The following is a 20102-nucleotide window of genomic DNA, read 5'->3' as shown; positions in this document are numbered from 1 at the left end:
CCTGTTCAGGGGAGCCCGCACTGTCATATATGTGTCCTGCTGAATTAACTGTTTAGTTGCTATTATACTTTGTGCCCAGAAGAGGCTGTTAAGATTTTCATTCCCTTGTGAATTTATGAATGCAGTAAAACTGGACCAAACCGCATTACCTGTGTTCTCTAGCTAATGCGTACCTGAGAGCGTGAACCTGTATAGTGTGCAGAGCCGATTGTCAGTCAGGGAGTGATCATACCTCACTGACTATTTACTTCGTCGCTGCACTGATGACTGGAAAAAGGGGATGCAGGGAGAGTATAACTCCATTTTCTTCCTGGTGCTGCACTCACAATTGGACTACTGCACATGTTTAATGGCTCTTTCAGATGTATGTGATAATCGGTCACAGACTGGCCGCACATCTCCTGACCTTTGCGTGACTGCTTCATATATTTCTAAGAGGCTGTCACGCTCAGGTCTGGAGATGTCGGATCGCCATGCATAGACTGGTCACACATCAGACCGATTGTCACAGACAAGAGCTGTAAGACTTTTTTTGCTGAGTGTCCCTGTAAGCAGCTGTACACTCAGACCACTGATCACTCAGGTTTGATTTTGGAGATAGGACAAGCAGCTCATGACTGTCGGAAGACTGCAATTCTTCAGGACGTCCTAGTGTTATTTAGAGACCTAGGAAAAATATAGCAATGACTCTCAGGGATGTCTTCCTAAAACCCTGGCATTTATTACCCCTAGCTCATTAATATCCACATTAAAATGTTTTCAGTGTGTGTTTGGAGTAATTTTAAAGATGATTAAACATGTTACTGGTTAGATTCCCAAAATAGGTAATTAAGCTGAGAGACTCAGTGGGCTCTCAGTCATCTGTTACAGATTGTTCCTTTGCGCGCAGTTTTTTTATGACCTACTGTATCATGCGAATTCTGATGTCTGTGTTTGTCAGATTGATGGGCTTGTAACACAATTACGAATATGCTTGATATCTAATGTAATTAAAGATAATACTGAAACTTTAACCCCTCTTTGATGCAGGCTCTGGCTCTTAGCCCGCATGTTTTCAGGCACATGACCGCTAATCTGATCAACTGCAATGTGTACTTAACAGCTGCGGATGGAATCGCAATCCACCCACGGCTGTTAACATGTTAAATGCAACTCTCAATCTATGATGGCGCCGGAAGCATGACACTAAACCCAGTCAAATGATCGCGGGATGCCGATGGGTTGACATGACAATCGGGGTTCTGCAGAAGACCCTCGTGCTAGTCATTGATGATCTGCTATGAGCGCTGCTCAGTAGCCAGTGTTAATAACAACAGATAATTTCTGCTTCACATAGCAGGGCTTTAGCTAAGCTACATATAGCACAAGCAATCAGAAGATCGCAACTTAAAGTCTCCTAAGGGGATTATTGAAGCAAGTAAAAAATAAAAAAAAATTTAACTAAAAAATTTATATAAGTTCAAATTACCGCCATTTTGCCAAATTCAAAATAAAACAATTTTTAAAAAAATCCAAAATACACATATTTGGTATCACTGCATTCATAAATGCTCGATCTATCAAAAGATAAAAAGAATTTGATTGGTAAACAGTGTAGCGAGAAAAAAATCAAACCTTCAGAATTACATTTTTTTTGTTTCCCCAACATTGCAATAAAATGCAATAATAGGCGATCATAATATCGTAACTACCCCAAAATGGTATCAATAAAAACATCAGCTCAGTGCTCAAAAAATAAACCCTCGTCCTACACCAGATCCCCCAAAATGGAGCAGATACGGGTAACTGAAAATGGGGCCATTTTTTATTTTTTGCACAAGCTTTGGATTTTTTTTCAATAAAAAAGCACCTATACATGTTTATCTGCAAACTCGTAATGACCTGGAGAATCATAATAGCAGGTCAGTTTTAGCACTTGGGGAACATGGTAAAAAAAAAAAAACTACAATTGTTGAATTGCACTTTTTTGGCAATTTCACTATACTTGGAATGTTTTTCCCGTTTTCCAGTACACTATATGGTAAAATCAATGGTGTTGTTCAAATGTACAACTCTTCCGCAAAAAGCAAGCCTTCACAGGGCCATATTGACTGAAAAATAAAAAAGTTATTGCTCTGGGAAGAAGGGTAGCAAAAATGATAACGTATAAATGGAAAATGCCAAGGTTGAGAAGGGATTAAAAACCCTTACTGGCCAGTAGGAATTTAGGATCTGAACTGTGTCTTTAGTTATACCAATCCACAGGATAAGCCATGAATGTCTGACAGATGTGGTTGCCACCTCTTTGACAATTAGTGATGTCGAGTGTGGTGGTCCCATGACCACCATGTCACCCTCTTTGCATGTCCTTTAATCTTTGACATCATTCAGTGAGCTGTCTAGGTTTTGAGGGCTTTAGATCTAGTAATAATGGGTTACGTTTGCCTCCTAGGCTACATGGAAGTCGTTCAAATTCCACGAGGCTCCGTTCACATTGAAATTAAAGAAGTTGCTATGTCAAAGAACTATATCGGTAAGTTTGGCCACGACCCACCTCATCCTGAACTCTGTCCTGGCTCCAGATCCTACCCAGTGAACAAAACCTGGATAAGGAGTTTTTATCAAGACCCGGATATAATTCCCACTCATTCATAAGACCCCCTTTCTCTGCACATAAATGTTATTAAATGCATGGCAGTCTGGCCACCTACCATACTGATGACTCTGAAGCAGTGACCTTCATCTCCTGCTCTCCAATTACAACAACTCTTCGTGAGCTTGCACCTCCCCTTGCACTAACCAGAATTTGCTGAAATCAGGCATGCAGGTTGAAGATTTTTTTTTCCAGCTCTGCTTTCTTGCATGTTGGAGCTTTCTTTTGGCGCAGGAAGAAGCGCCTTACTATATTATTAGCTGCTCACAAACAGCACTGCGTAGCTGGACCAAAAAATAAAGTCAGAAGCTTTTTTCTTTTGCTTGAATTACACTTTTGAAATAATAATGTACCTATTTCTTTCCCTGGCCTTGGCGCCATCCCCTTTATCCAGACCTTTATAAGCGGCAGGAGGATGGGGATGGTGGCGGAACATTAATGGCAGGAGTGGCAGAAGCAGGAAACGAGCAGCAAAGCCAGAAGGACAGAGCAGGAATCACAAAGAGGGTGGGATTCAGGAACTAGTATATCAGTGCCCTCCCAATTAGTACTGAAACTTGACTGGAGTCTTCTAAAGTAGTCTTAGATTGTGTGTGTGTGTGTGTGTGTGTGTAAAATATTTTTCCTGCAGATTTCACAAGGCTGTCGTGCATGTACTGAGAAACACTCTTGTAGAATATTATTGAATATTATTTGGGCACCCTAAAATTGGAATGTCCACGAGATCCCTGCAAGGTATACACTGAGCAAGTAATCTTAGATTTGTGCCTTCACTACCGTAGGATATTATTACTTTGTCCGTGAATCGTTATCTCTTCTCGTGTATTTTAGAGTAACTTAACATTTTTTTTTTGCCCTAGCACTGAAATCTGACTCCGATGACTATTTTATAAATGGCGCATGGACAATAGATTGGCCGAGGAAGTTTGATGTTGCCGGAACCGCCTTTCATTACAAACGCCCAGCTGATGAACCAGAATCACTAGAGGCCTTAGGACCAACAACAGAAAGCCTGATCGTAATGGTAAAATAACAATGTCCAGTTTCAATAAATGTCAATGCCTATCCTCGGGGGGCGTGGCTGGAAAAGAACTGGAGGGGGTGATATCAAGGTGGGGCGAAGGTGATGCCAAGCAGCCGCTCTGCTTGACTGGTGTTTTAGATACAGGGCTGGAACAACAAACGGAATCTTTGCCCCAGGTGAAGGAAAATCTAACCATTCCTCTGCTTGTCCTAGCGGTACCATGTCATTATTCAGGGTCTGACTAGCTTCAGGTATATAATACTGTATTCATGGATCTCAGAAATATCTATTTTTTTTTCTTTTTTTCCCCCTACAATTACTTTATTTCCATAGTAAATAATAAGCAAGAAAACACAGAAAACTATGGGACACCATGTTAATATATCATATAGTAAATATAAGCGTAACCCATAGTATATTGCGGGACGTACACGGACACACTGAAGTCCATAAAGAGAACACCACTAATATAAATCAGTGTACAAATGTCCAGAGACTGACACCAAAATAAATGAAAAAGTTTATTAATCATATAAAAAAGACCCATAGACAGCACACATGGTAAGGGATAAATGGACACTCCCACAAACAGTGGGAGTGTCCGTTTATCCCTTACCATGTGTGCTGTCTATGGGTCTTTTTTATATGATTAATAAACTTTTGCATTTATTTTGGTGTCAGTCTCTGGACATTTGTACACTGATTTATATTAGTGGTGTTCTCTTTATTTCCATAGTGAACATTACAAATACTTTCGGACTAATGTTTGCAGTTGTACAACCGGCCTTTTATGGTCAGTAAACATTACTCTTACGCCTTCAGTGAAGCAGGAAATTTCACTGACTTGTACATTGGAGATATTCCTTTTGGCTTTGCTAAAAATTACTTAACTTGGTAATTTAATTTGCTTAGAAGATCCAAAGCGCACACAGAATGATAACAGTATAAAATAAGAGGTGGTTGTAAAAGTTGCAGTAGATTTTATTACAAAAAGCAACATTGGACTAAAATCGTAACTTGGACTGTGGAGAGCTCCAAATATTGTTTTTCAAAGGGTTTATGAAAAAAAAAAATTATTAAAATACATATTTTTTTTCCCAGATTTTACTTCAAGAACAGAACATGGGAATACGATACAAATTTAATGTCCCCATCACTCGAACGGGCAGTGGAGATAATGAAGTAGGATTTTCTTGGCATCACTTGCCTTGGTCGGAGTGTTCAGCCACCTGTGCTGGAGGTAGGATGTCACCGTGTCACTTTGAACTTATCAAGGCTAAAGTGTCATTTCTTGGCAACAAAAAGTAGCTTATTTTGTTCATATGGTGTTTTGGGAGGTTTTATTATTTTACGCTGTTCTTGCCACATTGACAAAGTGGATATAGTTAACTATGCAATTATCTTTTAAGCTATTTTATGAATTTGTGATTTTCTTTAAGTTGCATTTCTTACGAGTTTGTTAGCACAAGTGGAAAAAAAGCTGTACAAAAAATTGATATATATATAAAGATCTAGCAAATTTATCAAATTATTTTATAAATTTGGTGAAAATAATGGCAACGCAAACAAAAGTGACTTTGGAAATTTTCCTCTTGATGAATTTCCTTCCCCCGTCTCTTTAAGATAGAACATGTGCATGGTACCTAGCAATTATGCATGAATCTTAGTATTGGTAGGCTTAATGTCGTCTGCCCCTCTCCATTGTGCAGAACAGGACTAACTTTTCAAGGTACCCATTTATCATGGATAACTGCCAGATCAACACTCATCCATCTGACTCTTCGGTTAGAAACCATTGGCATTGGATTCTCTTCATAGGGAACAAAGATATCAGGATTAAAACTTAAAAAAAAACCTTATTTGTCCCCAACATCATATGTCAGAGAAAAATTTGGAGACCTCCATACACATTAGAAGGTCAGGCTTTACTCCAGTATTCCTCAGAATCCAGTTGACCTCTTTTGGACATATTTCCTTTATCTTGATAAGGTCTTGAGACAGAATAAGCATCCTTTGTCCCATAAACAAAGTACATTTTCAGTGATTAATTCCACTTTTGGATTTGTTCAACAACAATGTTCATGTGCTGAGATAATCTTATAAATGTGGCCCTACTATGTATGGGTAGTGATGAGCCAACATGCTCGGATTACGTCTTATCCGAGCACACTCTGATATATTTGAGCGTGATCTTATATTATGTTCGTGTCCCCGCAGCTGCATGATTTGTGCCTGTTCGTTACACGATCCCCACATGTGTTCAGGCTGTCTAACAGCTGCAGATCATGTAGCCGCAGGGACTCTAACATAGTCTTCAAGCACTCCCGGATGATAACATTCAAGCATGGTCGGACAAGACATTATCCGAGCATGCTTGCTCATCACTATTGAACACGTCACCGATTTTCTAAGTAAGTAAATATATTTCTAAAGGTGCTATTGACATGAAATTCTCACCAGATACCTGTAGCAGTCCATCCAGTCCACACAGGATAAGACCTCAAACCATAGATGTCCATGAATTAAGTCATGTGTAATAATGAGAAATGACACAGATACAGTATTTGTATTTCAATCTAACCTCTTTAGACAAACGGTTGAGTTTTTTTTATGTTGACCATAGAGAAAAGTTGAGAATCACACCCCCCATGTCTAAGGCTACGTTCACATTAGCGTTGCGTGCCGGTGCGTCGGCGACGCAACGGCGACGCAACGCACGACGCACCAAAAAACGCGCGCAAACGCACGCAAAAACACTGCGTTTTGCGACGCTTGTGTCGTTTTTTGACGAAAATCGGACGCACGAAAAATGCAACTTGTTGCATTTTCTTGCGTCCGACGCTAGCGTCGAAAACGACGCACGTGTCGGAAAACGCAACAAAAAAAACGCACGCGTCCCCCATGTTAAACATAGGGGCGCGTCGCCGCTGCGTCGCCGACGCAACAGCGACGCACATTAGCGGAACGCTAATGTGAACGTAGCCTAACAAGGCTAGATTTTTCTACAGAGAAGAGGGGACCACATCGCAGGAACAAAAAAAAAACATGTACCATGCTTGGAGATCTATTGCTACCTTTGACGAACCCTTTAAGAATGAAATACATTTTGTGAGGATGAGAATATGTGAAATGAGTGAAAATACTTTCTCATAGCAGCATAACTGTTTAGGAATCATTTGATACCACACCGATTATATGTTATTTACATGTCACTCTACATGGTTCTCTAGAATTGGTATCACTCGTATTTTGAAGTGATCGAGGCATGGTTTGGGGTTTTTTTATGGACGTAAACAGTTATTTTTCCTTTCATTGACCGCAAACTGCAGTCTTAAGATTAATAAACTTTACATGAAAAAAACCAGAGGAATTAAAACAGAGAAGCTAAACAGTGATCAAATTCTCATATTACTCCTTTATACAGTACATGGTAGTGCTCCTCTAAGTAGAAGAGATCTGGCTCTCTAGTAGGTAACATTGCCTGGCCTAGAAGTCTCAACGAGGAGAAACAGTAGACTTCTTTACAAAAAGTTGCATAATGACGACTACACGAATTGGTTGTCTTGATACATTCTAATCTGCGACAGACAAACATGAGCAGCTAGCACTTAAGCCTTTGTCTCATTTGTGATGTTTTCCTAAAAGCTGGTCTGGTGGGATTCTTTATTTATTTATTTAGCCTGACCTTTGGCGAAATACCGAGACGAGATAATTCTTCCCCTAACTAGAGCGGACTGTTTGGGGTGATACGGATTAGGTTGGTTCTGTTTGTGTTTGAAGTTTGGTTTGTTTTGACTCCTTAGGTTGTGGCCCTCGGACAGCTGTCCACTGTTCTTTTATAACTAATGGGACACAACAAAAGCAGTTGCTCCCTGAATTCAGATCGATTACTGTGATCCTTTGCAGTTAATGGGCCTGATTTGTCATTTGCGATTTATTTTTTTATTTTTATTTTTTTTTTTTTAAAGCCTCTTATCTTTTTCTTTTTTATCTTGTTGTATTCGCTGATGTTTTTGGCACCAAATTCTTCAAACTATAGCAATGCATTTTATTTTTGTTTTTACCTGTTTTTTTTTTGTGTTGTTTTTTTTCGACACTTAAGCACAAGCAGTCGCAAATTTTCAAAAAACTAGCGCATTCATCTCCACCAAAAAAAGCTTTAGTTCAGGCAGGAACTGAAGTGAGATGCTCCGAGAACATTGGAGGTTTGATAAGTCAGATTTCATGAATCTGTCTAAAACATCTGGAGATGTCGAGAAAAATAAAAAAAAGATGACTTAGAAATGAGAGACAACTTAAAAAGTGGCTCAAAACATATCGAGACTAAAGGCAAATACTAAATCCATTTATAAAGAGAAAAGTAAATTACTCTAGAAGATTGGATAAACGGCGATGATGAATCGGAACTAATATTTGTGCCGGTATATTGTATGAGCAATAGCAAGTCATTTTTGAAAATCATTTTGTGATTTTGGGAATGGCCACCGCTCCATTCTCCTTCCTATAGAAATGCATGCTCAGCTTTGCTGGATGAGTGTGTAATCTGTATGGGAAGAGTCTAGTAACCCTTGGGCAAACCCTGATGGCAGCAGCTTATTGCTCACAGAATAGAAGATTTAGCCAGCTGAAATTCAAGTGCTGATCCCTTTTTTCCCCAAGGGCTGATGTCAGGAGACTACCATGAACTTAAACTACCGACCCCATCAAAATAGTTGGGTTCAGCATATACACATCTAATATGTTTAGCCAGACATTGAATAAGAGCTTCTAGCTTTATACCAATACAGGAGGAAATATGCAGGATATAGAGAAGTGCTCAGGTTATATTTTGTAAGTATTCTAGGTAACTCTAATGACTAGAGCCGCTCATGTTCTCATATTCTCTGGTTGTCAATTACATATTGCAGCCTTATCAGGTCTTCCAGCTGGAGTGACTACAGGCAATAACGGCTTGTAACATATTCACCCCATCTGATAGCACTCTGCTTTAACAGGCCCAGTGTGATGTGCTTTCGTCATGCGAAATTAAAGCCAAACTCGTGCATTTATCCAATTTATGTACAATTGCATGCATAAGCAAGTTATGTCAGCAGCAGATGTTACATGCTTGTATTTGCACTGTATGAAGTCTGCTGTGCGAGACACTGAGTCTACTGGATCAGCGAGTACTAACATGAGGAAGTGAGAATATTCACCAATACTGTGAGATATTACTGATATGCATGTTCTACTATACTGTACTTGTTCTTGTCACCATTTTGTGCTTATTAATTTTGCTACATATAGTTATAGGGTGTCAAAGCCTTTTTTCTTTTCTTTTTTTTTTAAATACAATTCCATATCAGTCATGTCTTCAACCAGTAATTAGTGATGCATTGGTCATGTCTTCAACCAGTAATTGGGTGATGCATTGGTCATGTTTTCAACCTGTAATTGGGTGATGCATTGGTCATATCTTCAACCTGTAATTGGGTGATGCATTGGCCATGTCTTCAACCTGTAATTGGGTGATGCGTTGGTCATGCCTTCAACTAGTAATTGGGTGTGATGCGCTGGTCATGTTTTCAACCAGTAATTGGATGATGCATTGGTCATGCCTTCAACTAGTAATTAGGTGATGCATTGGTCAGGTCTTCAACCAGTAATCAGATGATGCATTGGTCATGTCTAGTGTTGAGCCACCTCCCTAGTGTTCGCGTTCGGTTCGTCGAACTTGGACGTGTTCGACGAACACCGTCGAACCCCATTGAAACCAATGGCAGGCAAACACAAACACATACAAACACATAGAAAACACCTTAAAAGGTGTCCAAAAGCTGACAAACTGCTCAGAAGACACAACAAACACATGGGAAAAGTCACAACTACATATAGTCATGCGAACTGAAAAGAGGTGGGGGAGTAAAGGGAGGAGGAGACACAGATATAGGCATGTCAGGCCCTTCTAAAATGAAGAAAGGCTGGAGTAAAATCTAAAATCACCCTACCAACACCCAGACGTCGTGACAAAAATAAAAAAAAATAAAAATATCTTTAGGTAGAATGGCGGCGGGTCCATTCAGAACACTTTCCTTAGAAGACGTAGTGGTACCCCCATTGGGAGTTGTGCCAAAAAAGGAACCCAATTCATTCAGACTAATCCACCATTTGGCATATCCAAGGGGCGGGTCAGTAAATGACAACATCGACACGGAACCAAGTACAGTACTATATACTGTGCCTCCTTTGACGAGGCAATCAGGCGTGTCAAGAAGTTGGGAAGGGGCACCCTAATGGCCAAAACAGACATTGAGGGGGCGTTCCGGTTACTACCCGTGCCTCCAAATAGTGTCCTCCCATTGGGCTGCTTCTGTGAAGAAGCATACTACATAGATCGCTGTTTGCCCATGGGGTGCTCCATATCCTGCTCACTATTTGAGGCATTTAGTAGCTTCCTCGAATTTGTCGTCATGGACGTTTGTAAGGCGGCACGTATTATCCATTACCTCGACGACTTCTTATGCCTGGGCCCAAAAGATTCGCCACAGTGTGAATACACGCGGTAGTCCACCTGTGAGAATGAGCGAGCTGGAGGGAGAGTGGACACCCCAGAGCCGAGTGGTTAGATTGAGAAATGAAGAAGGCGGTGTAGCTTGCTTCATGGGTAGGGTACTCTGCTGAGTAGCAGAAATTGGTACTAGGCCCAAAAGGATTTCCTGGGCCAGATGCCGTTAAAAAAATAGTACTTAGGTAAACAGGCGGTATAGCTTGCTTCATGGGTGAAGTACGCTGCTGAGTAGCACAAAATTCTACTAGGCCCAAAAGGATTTCCTGGGCTAGATGCCATTAAAAATAGTACTTAGGTAAACAGGCGGTGTAGCTTGCTTCATGGGTGGGGTAATCTGCTGAGTAGCACAAAATGCTATTCGCTCCAAAATGATTTCCTGGGCTAGATGCAGTTAAAAATTAGTAATTAGATCAACAGGCAGTGTTGGTTGTTTCATGGGTGGGGTACTCTACTGAGTAGCACAAAATGCTATTCGGTACAAAATGATTTCCTGGGCTAGATGCCGTTACAAAATAGTACTTAGGTAAACAGGCAGTGTAGCTTGCTTCATGGGTGGGGTGCGCTGCTGAGTAGCACCAAATTCTACTAGGCCCAAAAGAATTTCCTGAGCTAGATGCCATTAAAAAATAGCACTTAGGTAAACAGGTGGTGTAGCTTGCTTCATGGATGGGCTACTTTGCTGACTAGCAGACACTGAAGCTTTGGAGCAGACCTCTGAATCCCAGGCCATAGTAAGAGTAAACAACTCTGCAGACGACCCCACCCACCTGGAATTGACGATTGGCAACATCATGTAAAACACAGCAAGGTGACTCCAAAAAGAGTCTCCAAAAATTCGGCCACAAACACCACTTAAGTGGCATCAATTTCACCAGAGTTTTTTTAAAACGGTTGGTGAGGTGATTTTCAAAAATCATCAAGCTTTTAGTCTCCCCAAGATGACACAGGGGTAGAAAAGTCTTTGCGGATCCAGGATTTGTTCATCTTGATGAACGTTAGTCTGTCTACAATGTCACTGGACAGCCGCGTGCGCTTATCCGTCAGCACACCACCAGCAGCGCTGAACACACGTTCAGAGAGAACACTGGCTGCGAGGCACGACAAGACCTCCAAGGCGTGAGTGGCGAGCTCAGGCCATTTTTCAAGATTGGAAGCCCAAAATGAGCAAGGGTCCAGTTCCACAGTCATAACATCGAAGTTAACTTGGAGATACTCTTGTACCTTCCTCTCTAGGCATTGGCTGTGCATCAGACATCTTTTCTCCTGTGGCCTTGCAAAGGATGGTCTAAAACAATCTTGAAATGATTGGAAAAAATTGCTGTTACCACCAGATACGATGTTACTGTTACAGTTTGAGTGATGACTCGATAGTCCCACGTTTGGCAAGTTAGAACTCGGAGATTGACTACGTGCACCACTGGTGTTTTGTGGAAAAGCAGATGTTAGATTCTGTAACAGTCTCTGCTGATACTCCTGCATGCGTGAATCCCTTTCTATGGCAGGAATTTACTGTTGTACCAGGGATCTAAGAGTGTGTCAACCCAGTAGTCAGCATTACTTCGGATTCTGACAATCCGAGGGTCATGTTGCAGGTAGTGCAGCAAGAAGGCACTCATGTGTCTTGCGCATCCAGGAGGACCAAGTCCTTGTTGTCTTGGTGGTGGTGAGGTGAGAATTATGCTTCCTTCCTCTGCCCTCTCACCCCAACCTCGCACAACAGAAATTTGATCAAGGTCTCCCTCATCTGATGAGTCTTCCATGCCCAGTGCCAGTTCGTCCTCCACTTCTTCTTCGCCTCCTTCACCTTCCTCAACAGTTTTGCTGCTACCATGCGCCCTCAGTAATCCCTCTCCCCCAGCCTCCAATGCCTGCTGCCTTGGTGCTGCCAACAGTCTGGACCTTGGAGATATGATCCCTTCCGCATACGACTCCTCCTGTTCCTCCTCCTCCTCCTGCTCTTGTTCCACCACCTGACTCCGAATACTGCTTAAGGTGTGCTCCACCATGTAAATCACCGGAATGGTCATGCTGATAATGGCATCGTCAGCACTAAACATCTTCGTTGCTATTTCAAAACTGTGCAGAAGGGTGCATAGGTCCCTGATCTGAGACCACTCCTGCAGCGTGATTTGCCCCACCTCTGGATCTCGTTGGCCCAGGCTATACGTCATAACGTATTGCACCAGGGCTCGTCGGTGCTGCTACAGTCGCTGCAACATGTGCAGAGTTGAATTCCACCCTGTGGGCACATCGCATTTCAGCCGGTGAACTGGCAGGCCCAACGACTTCTGTAGAGATGTAACTCGTTGAGCTGCGGGATGCGAACGGCGGAAGTGAGCACACAGCGACCGTGCCCTCTGTAGAAGCCCCTCTAGTCCGGGATAGTGGGATAAAAATTGCTGGACAACCAGGTTCAAAACATGAGCCATACAAGGCCCGTGTGTGACATTGCCCCGGCGAAGGGCCGCACCAAGGTTTGCAGCATTGTCGCACATGGCCTTCCCTGGCTGCAGGTTGAGTGGAGACAACCATTGATGGAACTCGGTCTCCAGAGCTGACCACAACTCCTCTGCTGTGTGACCCACGTTTCCCAGATATTTCAGTGTAAATACTGCCTGATGCTGTTGAGCCCTGGTGACAGCATAGTAAGGAGGTGTGCAGGATTCCTTCTGTGCAGTTAGATGGCGGGTGGCATTACTAGACAGGCTTTGGGTGCAGGTGGAGGACCGAGAGGAGGTTGAGGAGGCAGAAGCAGTGGAGGAACTTCTAGATACAGAGGATCGACGAGCAACTCATGGGGATGGCAAGACTTGGACAGCAGCCTCTTCTCTTGATGTCACCATAGTTACCCAGTGCCCAGTCACCGACATGTAACGCCCTTGTCCATGTCTACTCGTCCAAGTGTCTGTGGTGAAATGCACCCTGCCACACACCGAGTTTCTCAAGGAAGCGGTGATGTTGTGTGCGACATGCTGGTGTAGCGCAGACACAGCTTTCTTTGAGAAGTAGTGGTGACTGGGCATCTGGTACTTGGAGCACTGTGATGGACATAAGGTCTCGAAAATCCTCTCTGTCTACCAGGCGAAAAGGCAGCATTTCTGTAGCCAACAGCTTGCAGATAGTGAAATTCAACCTCTTAGCTTTGTCATGGCTGCTGGTCTGTGAGGAAGGTGCAGGCGGAGATGTTATGTTGCCTTGATCAAAATGTGGTGTCGATGTCGGAGAACGCTCAATACCAGCAGGTGTTTCTACTTGCAAATGTCCTGACGCCTGCCAATCACACTGGCTGTTGCGGGTAAAGAGGTGGAAGGTCTGCGTCCAAAACCATGTGCGACTGCTGTCCCCACAGTCACAGAGGATAAAGAGGACGCGGATGCACTTGATGGGGCAGACGGCCCACTAGTCCGCATTGTAGCACAGTGAGCTTCCCACTGCAACTTATGCCTCATATCCATGTGACGGTTCATGCATGAAGTACTCAAGCTAGTCATTTTTTGGCCTCTACTGAGATTTTGTTGACAAATCTTACAGACAACATGAGTTGGGTCATCCTTTGCAATGTCAAAAAATGCTGAGGCTATGCAAGGCTTAGAGCCCGTGCGACCTGAACAGTCACCACGACTTCTGCTCCGAGGCACAGTTTGGGTTGAGGATGCAGTTGTTGACGTGCTTCCAGTACTCCGTCTCCGTCCAGGAAGGTGCAACGTAACCTCATCGTCAGACTCGTCCCTAGCATCCTCCTCCACCTCCTCTGCTGACCTCATGGACTGGTGGACTGTGGGTTGACAGTAAGTGGGGTCTTCAACCTCGTCATCATCATCCTGTGTGATCTCACACCCGTCGTCCTCAGAGCCAACCTCTTCCTGCCCTGACCGAAAAGTCAAGTTTTCGTTCCAATCAGGTATCTGTCTCATCATCATCTTCCTTATTGTCTCCACCAACAGGAGTTACAGTTTGGGAACGAGGGTCTACATTATGCTCAGAACCTTCTTCATCTGGGCCTGGATCCGACTCACAAAGATTCTGGGCATCAGTGCATATCATTTCCTCGTCTGGATTCACAGAAGCTCTGGAGCAGACCTCTGATTCCCAGGCTATAGTATGAGTAAACAGCTCTGCATACTCAACCATTTGTGTTACCCCATACTCAGATGGGCGGCTGGAGACTTGGGAGCTGTGAGGAAGCAAGTGCGATTGGGGTGCACCTCTGAGGACTAGAGTAGTTGTGATGTTGAAGTTGACATGGATGAGAGCCCACTTGAACGAGCACTTGTTATCCATTCAAGCACCTGCTGTTTTTGTGCCTCATCTGGAATTTTTGGCGATGCTCATAGCAATGGTCATAAGAAAGGGATCATATCAGATTGTCCACAAAAAGAAGTAGACATCTTACTTTGGCTGGAAGATGGTCTTTCTTCTGCAGATGCTACTGTTGCTTTACCACCTACCCCACGGACACAACCTTTTTTTCCCTTTCCAACACGCCTATTCCCCTTTCCACAAGCAGCAGGTATTTTGCCACTCATTTTAGTGCTTAACTAATTGGCAACTCTGTATCTGTAGTTATTGGCGCAACAACCGATGGATGAAAACCGAGCAGAACTCAGTGGACAAACTGTGTTACTAGGCCCAAAAGGATTTACTGGGTTAGATGCAGTAAAAATTTAGATACACAGGCGGTGTAGTTAGCTTCACAGGTGGGCTACTCCGCTGACGTGCAGACACTGCTCCTAGGCCCAAAACTATTTACTGGGTTAGATGCAGTAAAAATTTAGATACACAGGCGGTGTAGCTAACTTCACAGGCGGGCTACTCAGATGACTATCAGACAATGCTACTAGCCCAAAAGGATTGGCTGAGCTAAATTACACCAAATGCTGTGACAAACACTTGCATAGCACTGGCACAGACCTGCCTGGCAAAAAGTGCTAGGAACTGATGTAACCTACCCTGAAAAGGGCTGATATTTCTAGTCCCGACTCCCTAAACCTATCTCTCTGAAAATTCGCTCCAAAAAAAACACTCTTAGACTGTATAGCGCCCACAGCAGCAGCGGTGCCGTCTAACACTAAGCTGCAGCAGTGAGGAAATGGTGGCGACGGGACAAATGGCTTGTTCTTATAGGGCAAGGACATGTGACATACACAGCCAATAACACATGACCTTGCTTGTGTGCATCACCTGCACATTGCTGTGTGTGTGTGTGCGTGCACTGCTGATAGGCTGAGAGACTGCACCGCCCCACTGTAAATGCGGGAAAGAAAAAAAAAAAGAAAAGAAATAGAGATCGGCGTTATTTCAGCACAGATCTATGCCCCCCCCCCCCCTATACACTGAAACAGTCTATTAACAATGATAAACTGTTTTAGGCCATGTTCACACAGTGCGTTTTTTACTGCGGAACCGCAGCGGTATTGCCGCTGCGGTTCCGCAGCAGTTTTCCATGCAGGGTACATAACAATGTAACCCTATGGAAAACAGTCACTGCTGTGCACATGGTCCGTAATTTCGTTTAAAAAGCCGCGCAGAATAGCTGCGGCAAAAAAGGAGCATGTCACTTCTTTTTCCTGAACCGCAGCGGTTCTGCACCCATAGACCTCCATTGTGAGGTCAAAATCGCAGTAAAACCCGCAGATCAAAAATATATCTGCGGGTTTTACTGCGATTTGATGTGCAGAACCGCTGCAGCAGGAAGTGCGGGGGAGCGGGCGGAAGTGCGTGGGCGGAGTGTGGCTGCCCCCCCGTGCTCCGATCCCACCCCCCCGTGCTCCGATGCCCCCCCCCAGTGCTCCGATGCCCCCCCCCGTGCCCTAATCTCCCCCCTTATACTTACCCGGTGTCCGTCCGGCTGTCTTCTCCCTGGGCGCCGCCATCTTGCAAAATGGCGGGCGCATGCGCAGTGCGCCCGCCGAATCTGCCGGCCGGCAGATTCGCTCCAAAGTGCATTTTGATCACTGAGATATAACCTATCTCAGTGATCAAAATAAAAAAATAGTAAATGACACCCCCCCCACCACTTTGTCACCCCCATTGGTAGGGACAATAAAAAAATTAAGAATTTTTTTTTTTTTTTTTCACTAAGGTTAGAATATGGGTAGGGGTAGGGTTAGGGGTAGGGTTAGGGTTAGGGGTAGGGGTAGGGTTAGGGGTAGGGGTAGGGTTAGGGTTAGCGGTAGGGGTAGGGTTAGGGGTAGGGTTAGGGTTAGGGGTAGGGTTAGGGGTAGGGTTAGGGTATTTTCAGCCATTTTAGCCCTAAAAAGCTTCCTAGGAAACACACAGTCTCTGCATAGAAAACTGCATAAAAAAAGGATAAAAAAACGCATCAAAAAACGCATCAAAAAAGGACAAAAAAAGGACCTGCGTTTTCTGCCAAGAGCTGCAGTTTTTTAAAAAAACTGTCCTGAAAAAAAAAGGATGGAAATCCTGAACGTGTGAACATACCCTTAATGTGCAAATCAAGTTAGGCTTTTGGTGAACGAACAGTTATCGAACAGAAACTCGAACAGCCAAATTTTAAGCAAATTGTTCGGGTTCGTCGAACAACTCGAACACCGCCCAAAACAGCAGTTCGACTCAAACACCGCTCATCTCTAGTCATGTCTTCAACCAGTAATTGGGTGATGCATTGGTCATGTCTTCAACCAGTAATGGGGTTTAGGAGTTAATTGCTTTTCTGAACCTTCAAGGAATTGCGATGACTGGCAGGGGACCCAGACTACATTGGAAGTGTAGTGGGGGATCTCTAAGGTTACAATTTTTTTACAGCATTCTTGTCCACTTTTAAATCCTAAAACCTTAGCTACCCTAAGCCACCACTAGGTGCAGCATAAGGAGCCATGACGCAAATTTACTTTTGGTCGTAATAGAAGTTGGATTTGTTTTTGATAATGTCAGGGAATTGAATAAAATAACAAAAAAACAACTACCTTATCATCTACATCTCTAGCGGGCACTCTAGTGGTCCCTGCTGTTTTCTGTCTCAGCATTATTGGCCGCGTGTATGGCATAAGACAGCTGGTGCCAGGGATTTGCTGCTGGGATCATGTACGGCAGTTGATCGCTGAAGCAAAGGAAACCAGGGAGGAGCAGAGCCGTGACACTGGAGCTATATGATATTAAATGGGTCATTTCTCTAGTTTTATTGCCTGCTATTAGTATTCCTTTTTTTTTTTTTTTATTCTGGACAACCCCTGTATTAAAGGTTTAGTAAGCCCATCATCTCTAGTGGTATCAACTGTTATATTTTAAAGGCCAATTCCAAGAAAGAAATAGTCTATAAGCAGGCAATTGTAAACAGAAATGAGTCGATTACCCAAAATGTTTAAAGCTTTAACAGCATATTAGCATGTACAAATTATCTCTTCGGCCCGGAAGAGGACTTGAACGCTAATGGAAGTAGCAATCCTAAAAGTCAATGTCAACTCTTAACTGAGGCTTGCCACAGAGGCAGTTTGCATATTTAATTTCCAAAGGAGCACTGCATGACCTATAAGTCTCCTTACACTGGCTTGTCAGGGATGTCACACTCCACAAGGAGAATTATCACACCTTAGAGCCCAGTCAGCAGCTTCTCATAAAGCCAGATCAGATCTCATGCTCTGCACTGAGGAGGAGCAACAAATCCCACCCTCCTCCCGAAACAAGTGTCTGCAAATAGGATAAAAGCCAATCCAGAATCTCTGTCATGGGAAAGATTCTTAACAAGTTCAATATTGACTTTTAGGATTGTTATTTCCAATAGGTGGGATTAGAGTTCAAGTTCTCTTCCTCTCAGAAGAGGCAACTTTGCATATTTAATTTCCAAGAGGAGCATTGCATGGTCTAGAAGTCTCCTTACGCCGGCATGTCACTCTCGGCAAGGAGAAATATTACCTCTTTGACAGAATGGTGGCAGACTTGCACAGGCTATCAATGGGAAAACAACCTCTAATACCTAGCTTAAGGAGTTCATCTCAAGCCTTTTAGAAGGAGCACGCAGAATTCTCAATGTTTTTATATTTATTATTTTGAGTTTATTGCCAGAAAGCAAATCTAGAGAACTCCTTTATCTGTGTATGGGGACAAAATGCATACACTGAGGCCAATGTTTGCAGCTTGGGTTACATTTACTTGCCCATGACCAATTTATCATCCACAGAAATCAGATATGTGAAAAACGGATACCACGCAGATGGCTATAGCGCATATTCCATTTTTTTCTCACTCTCATAGATTTGAATAGGTGAGTTTGATCTTAAAAAGTGGATCAGAATAATGCATGCTTTTCGAAGCATAACACATAATCTAAAGTGTGAATAGCCCCATTAACTTGTACGGGTCCGTGTGCTGCTCCTTTAAAAAAAAATAAACCGCAAACAAATGAGGAAAGTATTTGGGTGAATAAGATCCTGTTCCTAAAGGTTTTTTCCCATCTTTAGAAGTTAGTACCTCTCCAAGGGATAGGTGATAATTTGCTGATCATTGGGGGTCCTTCCACTGGGACTTTCACTGACTGTACATGGCCGTCTGGCACTGCCTTGGAGAATTAATTGAGCGATGTTGTCCATGTCCAACCTCTGCTCCATTCTGGGGATCGATGGGGGTCCCAGTGTGCGGATCTTCACCAATCGTTGTTACCTATGGAGTGGTGACAACTTCTAAAGATGGGAATAACCCTTTGAAGCCTTGAACATAGCCAATTCCATGTGTGAAGACAAGCAGTATTATCACCTTCTCAGAGTGGGCCATGCTTTTTAATCATTGTAAGTGGAGTTTCCCTTTAAGCCGACATTGCATTCTTTAGGTATATGTCTACTTTAAGATGTAGAACCAGCATTTTATGTATGGTTGTTACACAAATATTTAATCTGAAATGAAAGTTGCGCCGCTATAAAATTCATTATCGACTTTTTCCATTTGGTCTTGAGAAGGACAATAGGAAAAAAAAAAAGCTGAAGATGGCATCCAGATAACTGAGACACATTATACTGCTCATAAACGCTCATGTAATGAAAATTGTGTTTATAAATTAGCATCTTGAAAAAGAATCCTTGAATATAAAGCTGCTTTTTCCACTGAGAAGACAAAGGTACTGGCAAAAAGATGAACATCCCATGCTTTGATGAGACTGTCAGAAGGAATGTCTGGGTTAACCAGATTGTTATGGGTTTATTGATGCAAAGTTCACCAGGTTCTGGCGTCCTTCTTATGAAATGTAATCTTATGCTAACATTTATTTTTCAGACTATTCATTAAAATGAATGTATTGTTAACATGCATTAGTGTAGACTGCCCAATCCTTTCTAGTCCTGAAAAATGAGAGTAGATCCTAAGGAACATCTATAATTCCATGTCCAAGATACTGTCATCGCATCACTGAAGTCTTTGTCTGAACACTCGTTTATCAGAGGTTATAAATCTTGTACATTGAAATGTTCTGTGTTTATGTGCAACTGCTTGTAATTAATCATCTAGGACCTTGAATCAATACTTTAAATGTGCGTTTGGATTATTTGAGGATAGATCTTGTTTTCTGAGACTTGCATGGTTTCTTTTCTCTTCGCCACGACATCACCTACTGAGAGAGGGGATCCGCCCCTAGGAACAGGAAACCCTACGGAGAGATAAAAGGGGCGGTCCCTCTCGCTCCCACAGTTTGGTTTCCTGTTCCTACGGGAAAATCCACGGAGTGAAGAGGATGCCCAGCCTGGACGCCGCTTGCGCAGTTTACCTGTGAGGACGGCAAGGGCTCCAGGTCTGGAAGCAGCGTCGGGGGACCTGGTTCAGTTTCCCCCCTCTGCTGGCAGACGCTGTGAGGCCAGGACAGGGGTTACTGGCTCACGGAAGATTCATCCGGCGGTCTGCGGGGCGAGCGCCGGTAAGAAGCGTTGCGCCGTCCTCGTCGGACGCTCAGGCGGCAT

General features: G+C 43.2%; 1 protein-coding gene across 1 annotated transcript in view; it reads left to right on the top strand.

The window, feature by feature from the left end:
• Positions 1-20102, top strand: part of ADAMTS6 (ADAM metallopeptidase with thrombospondin type 1 motif 6) — a 400079-nt gene that overhangs the window by 334649 nt on the left and 45328 nt on the right. The window contains exons 18-20 of the mRNA XM_069749400.1: positions 2432-2512; positions 3493-3656; positions 4758-4896. Coding sequence (XP_069605501.1) covers positions 2432-2512; positions 3493-3656; positions 4758-4896 — 384 coding nt within the window. The remainder of the gene's footprint in view (positions 1-2431; positions 2513-3492; positions 3657-4757; positions 4897-20102) is intronic.

This window comes from Ranitomeya imitator, chromosome 1 (genome assembly GCF_032444005.1).
Source record: "Ranitomeya imitator isolate aRanImi1 chromosome 1, aRanImi1.pri, whole genome shotgun sequence".
Taxonomy (NCBI): Eukaryota; Metazoa; Chordata; class Amphibia; order Anura; family Dendrobatidae; genus Ranitomeya; species Ranitomeya imitator.
Note: the sequence above shows the minus strand (reverse complement) of the source record. Positions and strands in the feature narration are given on the sequence as shown.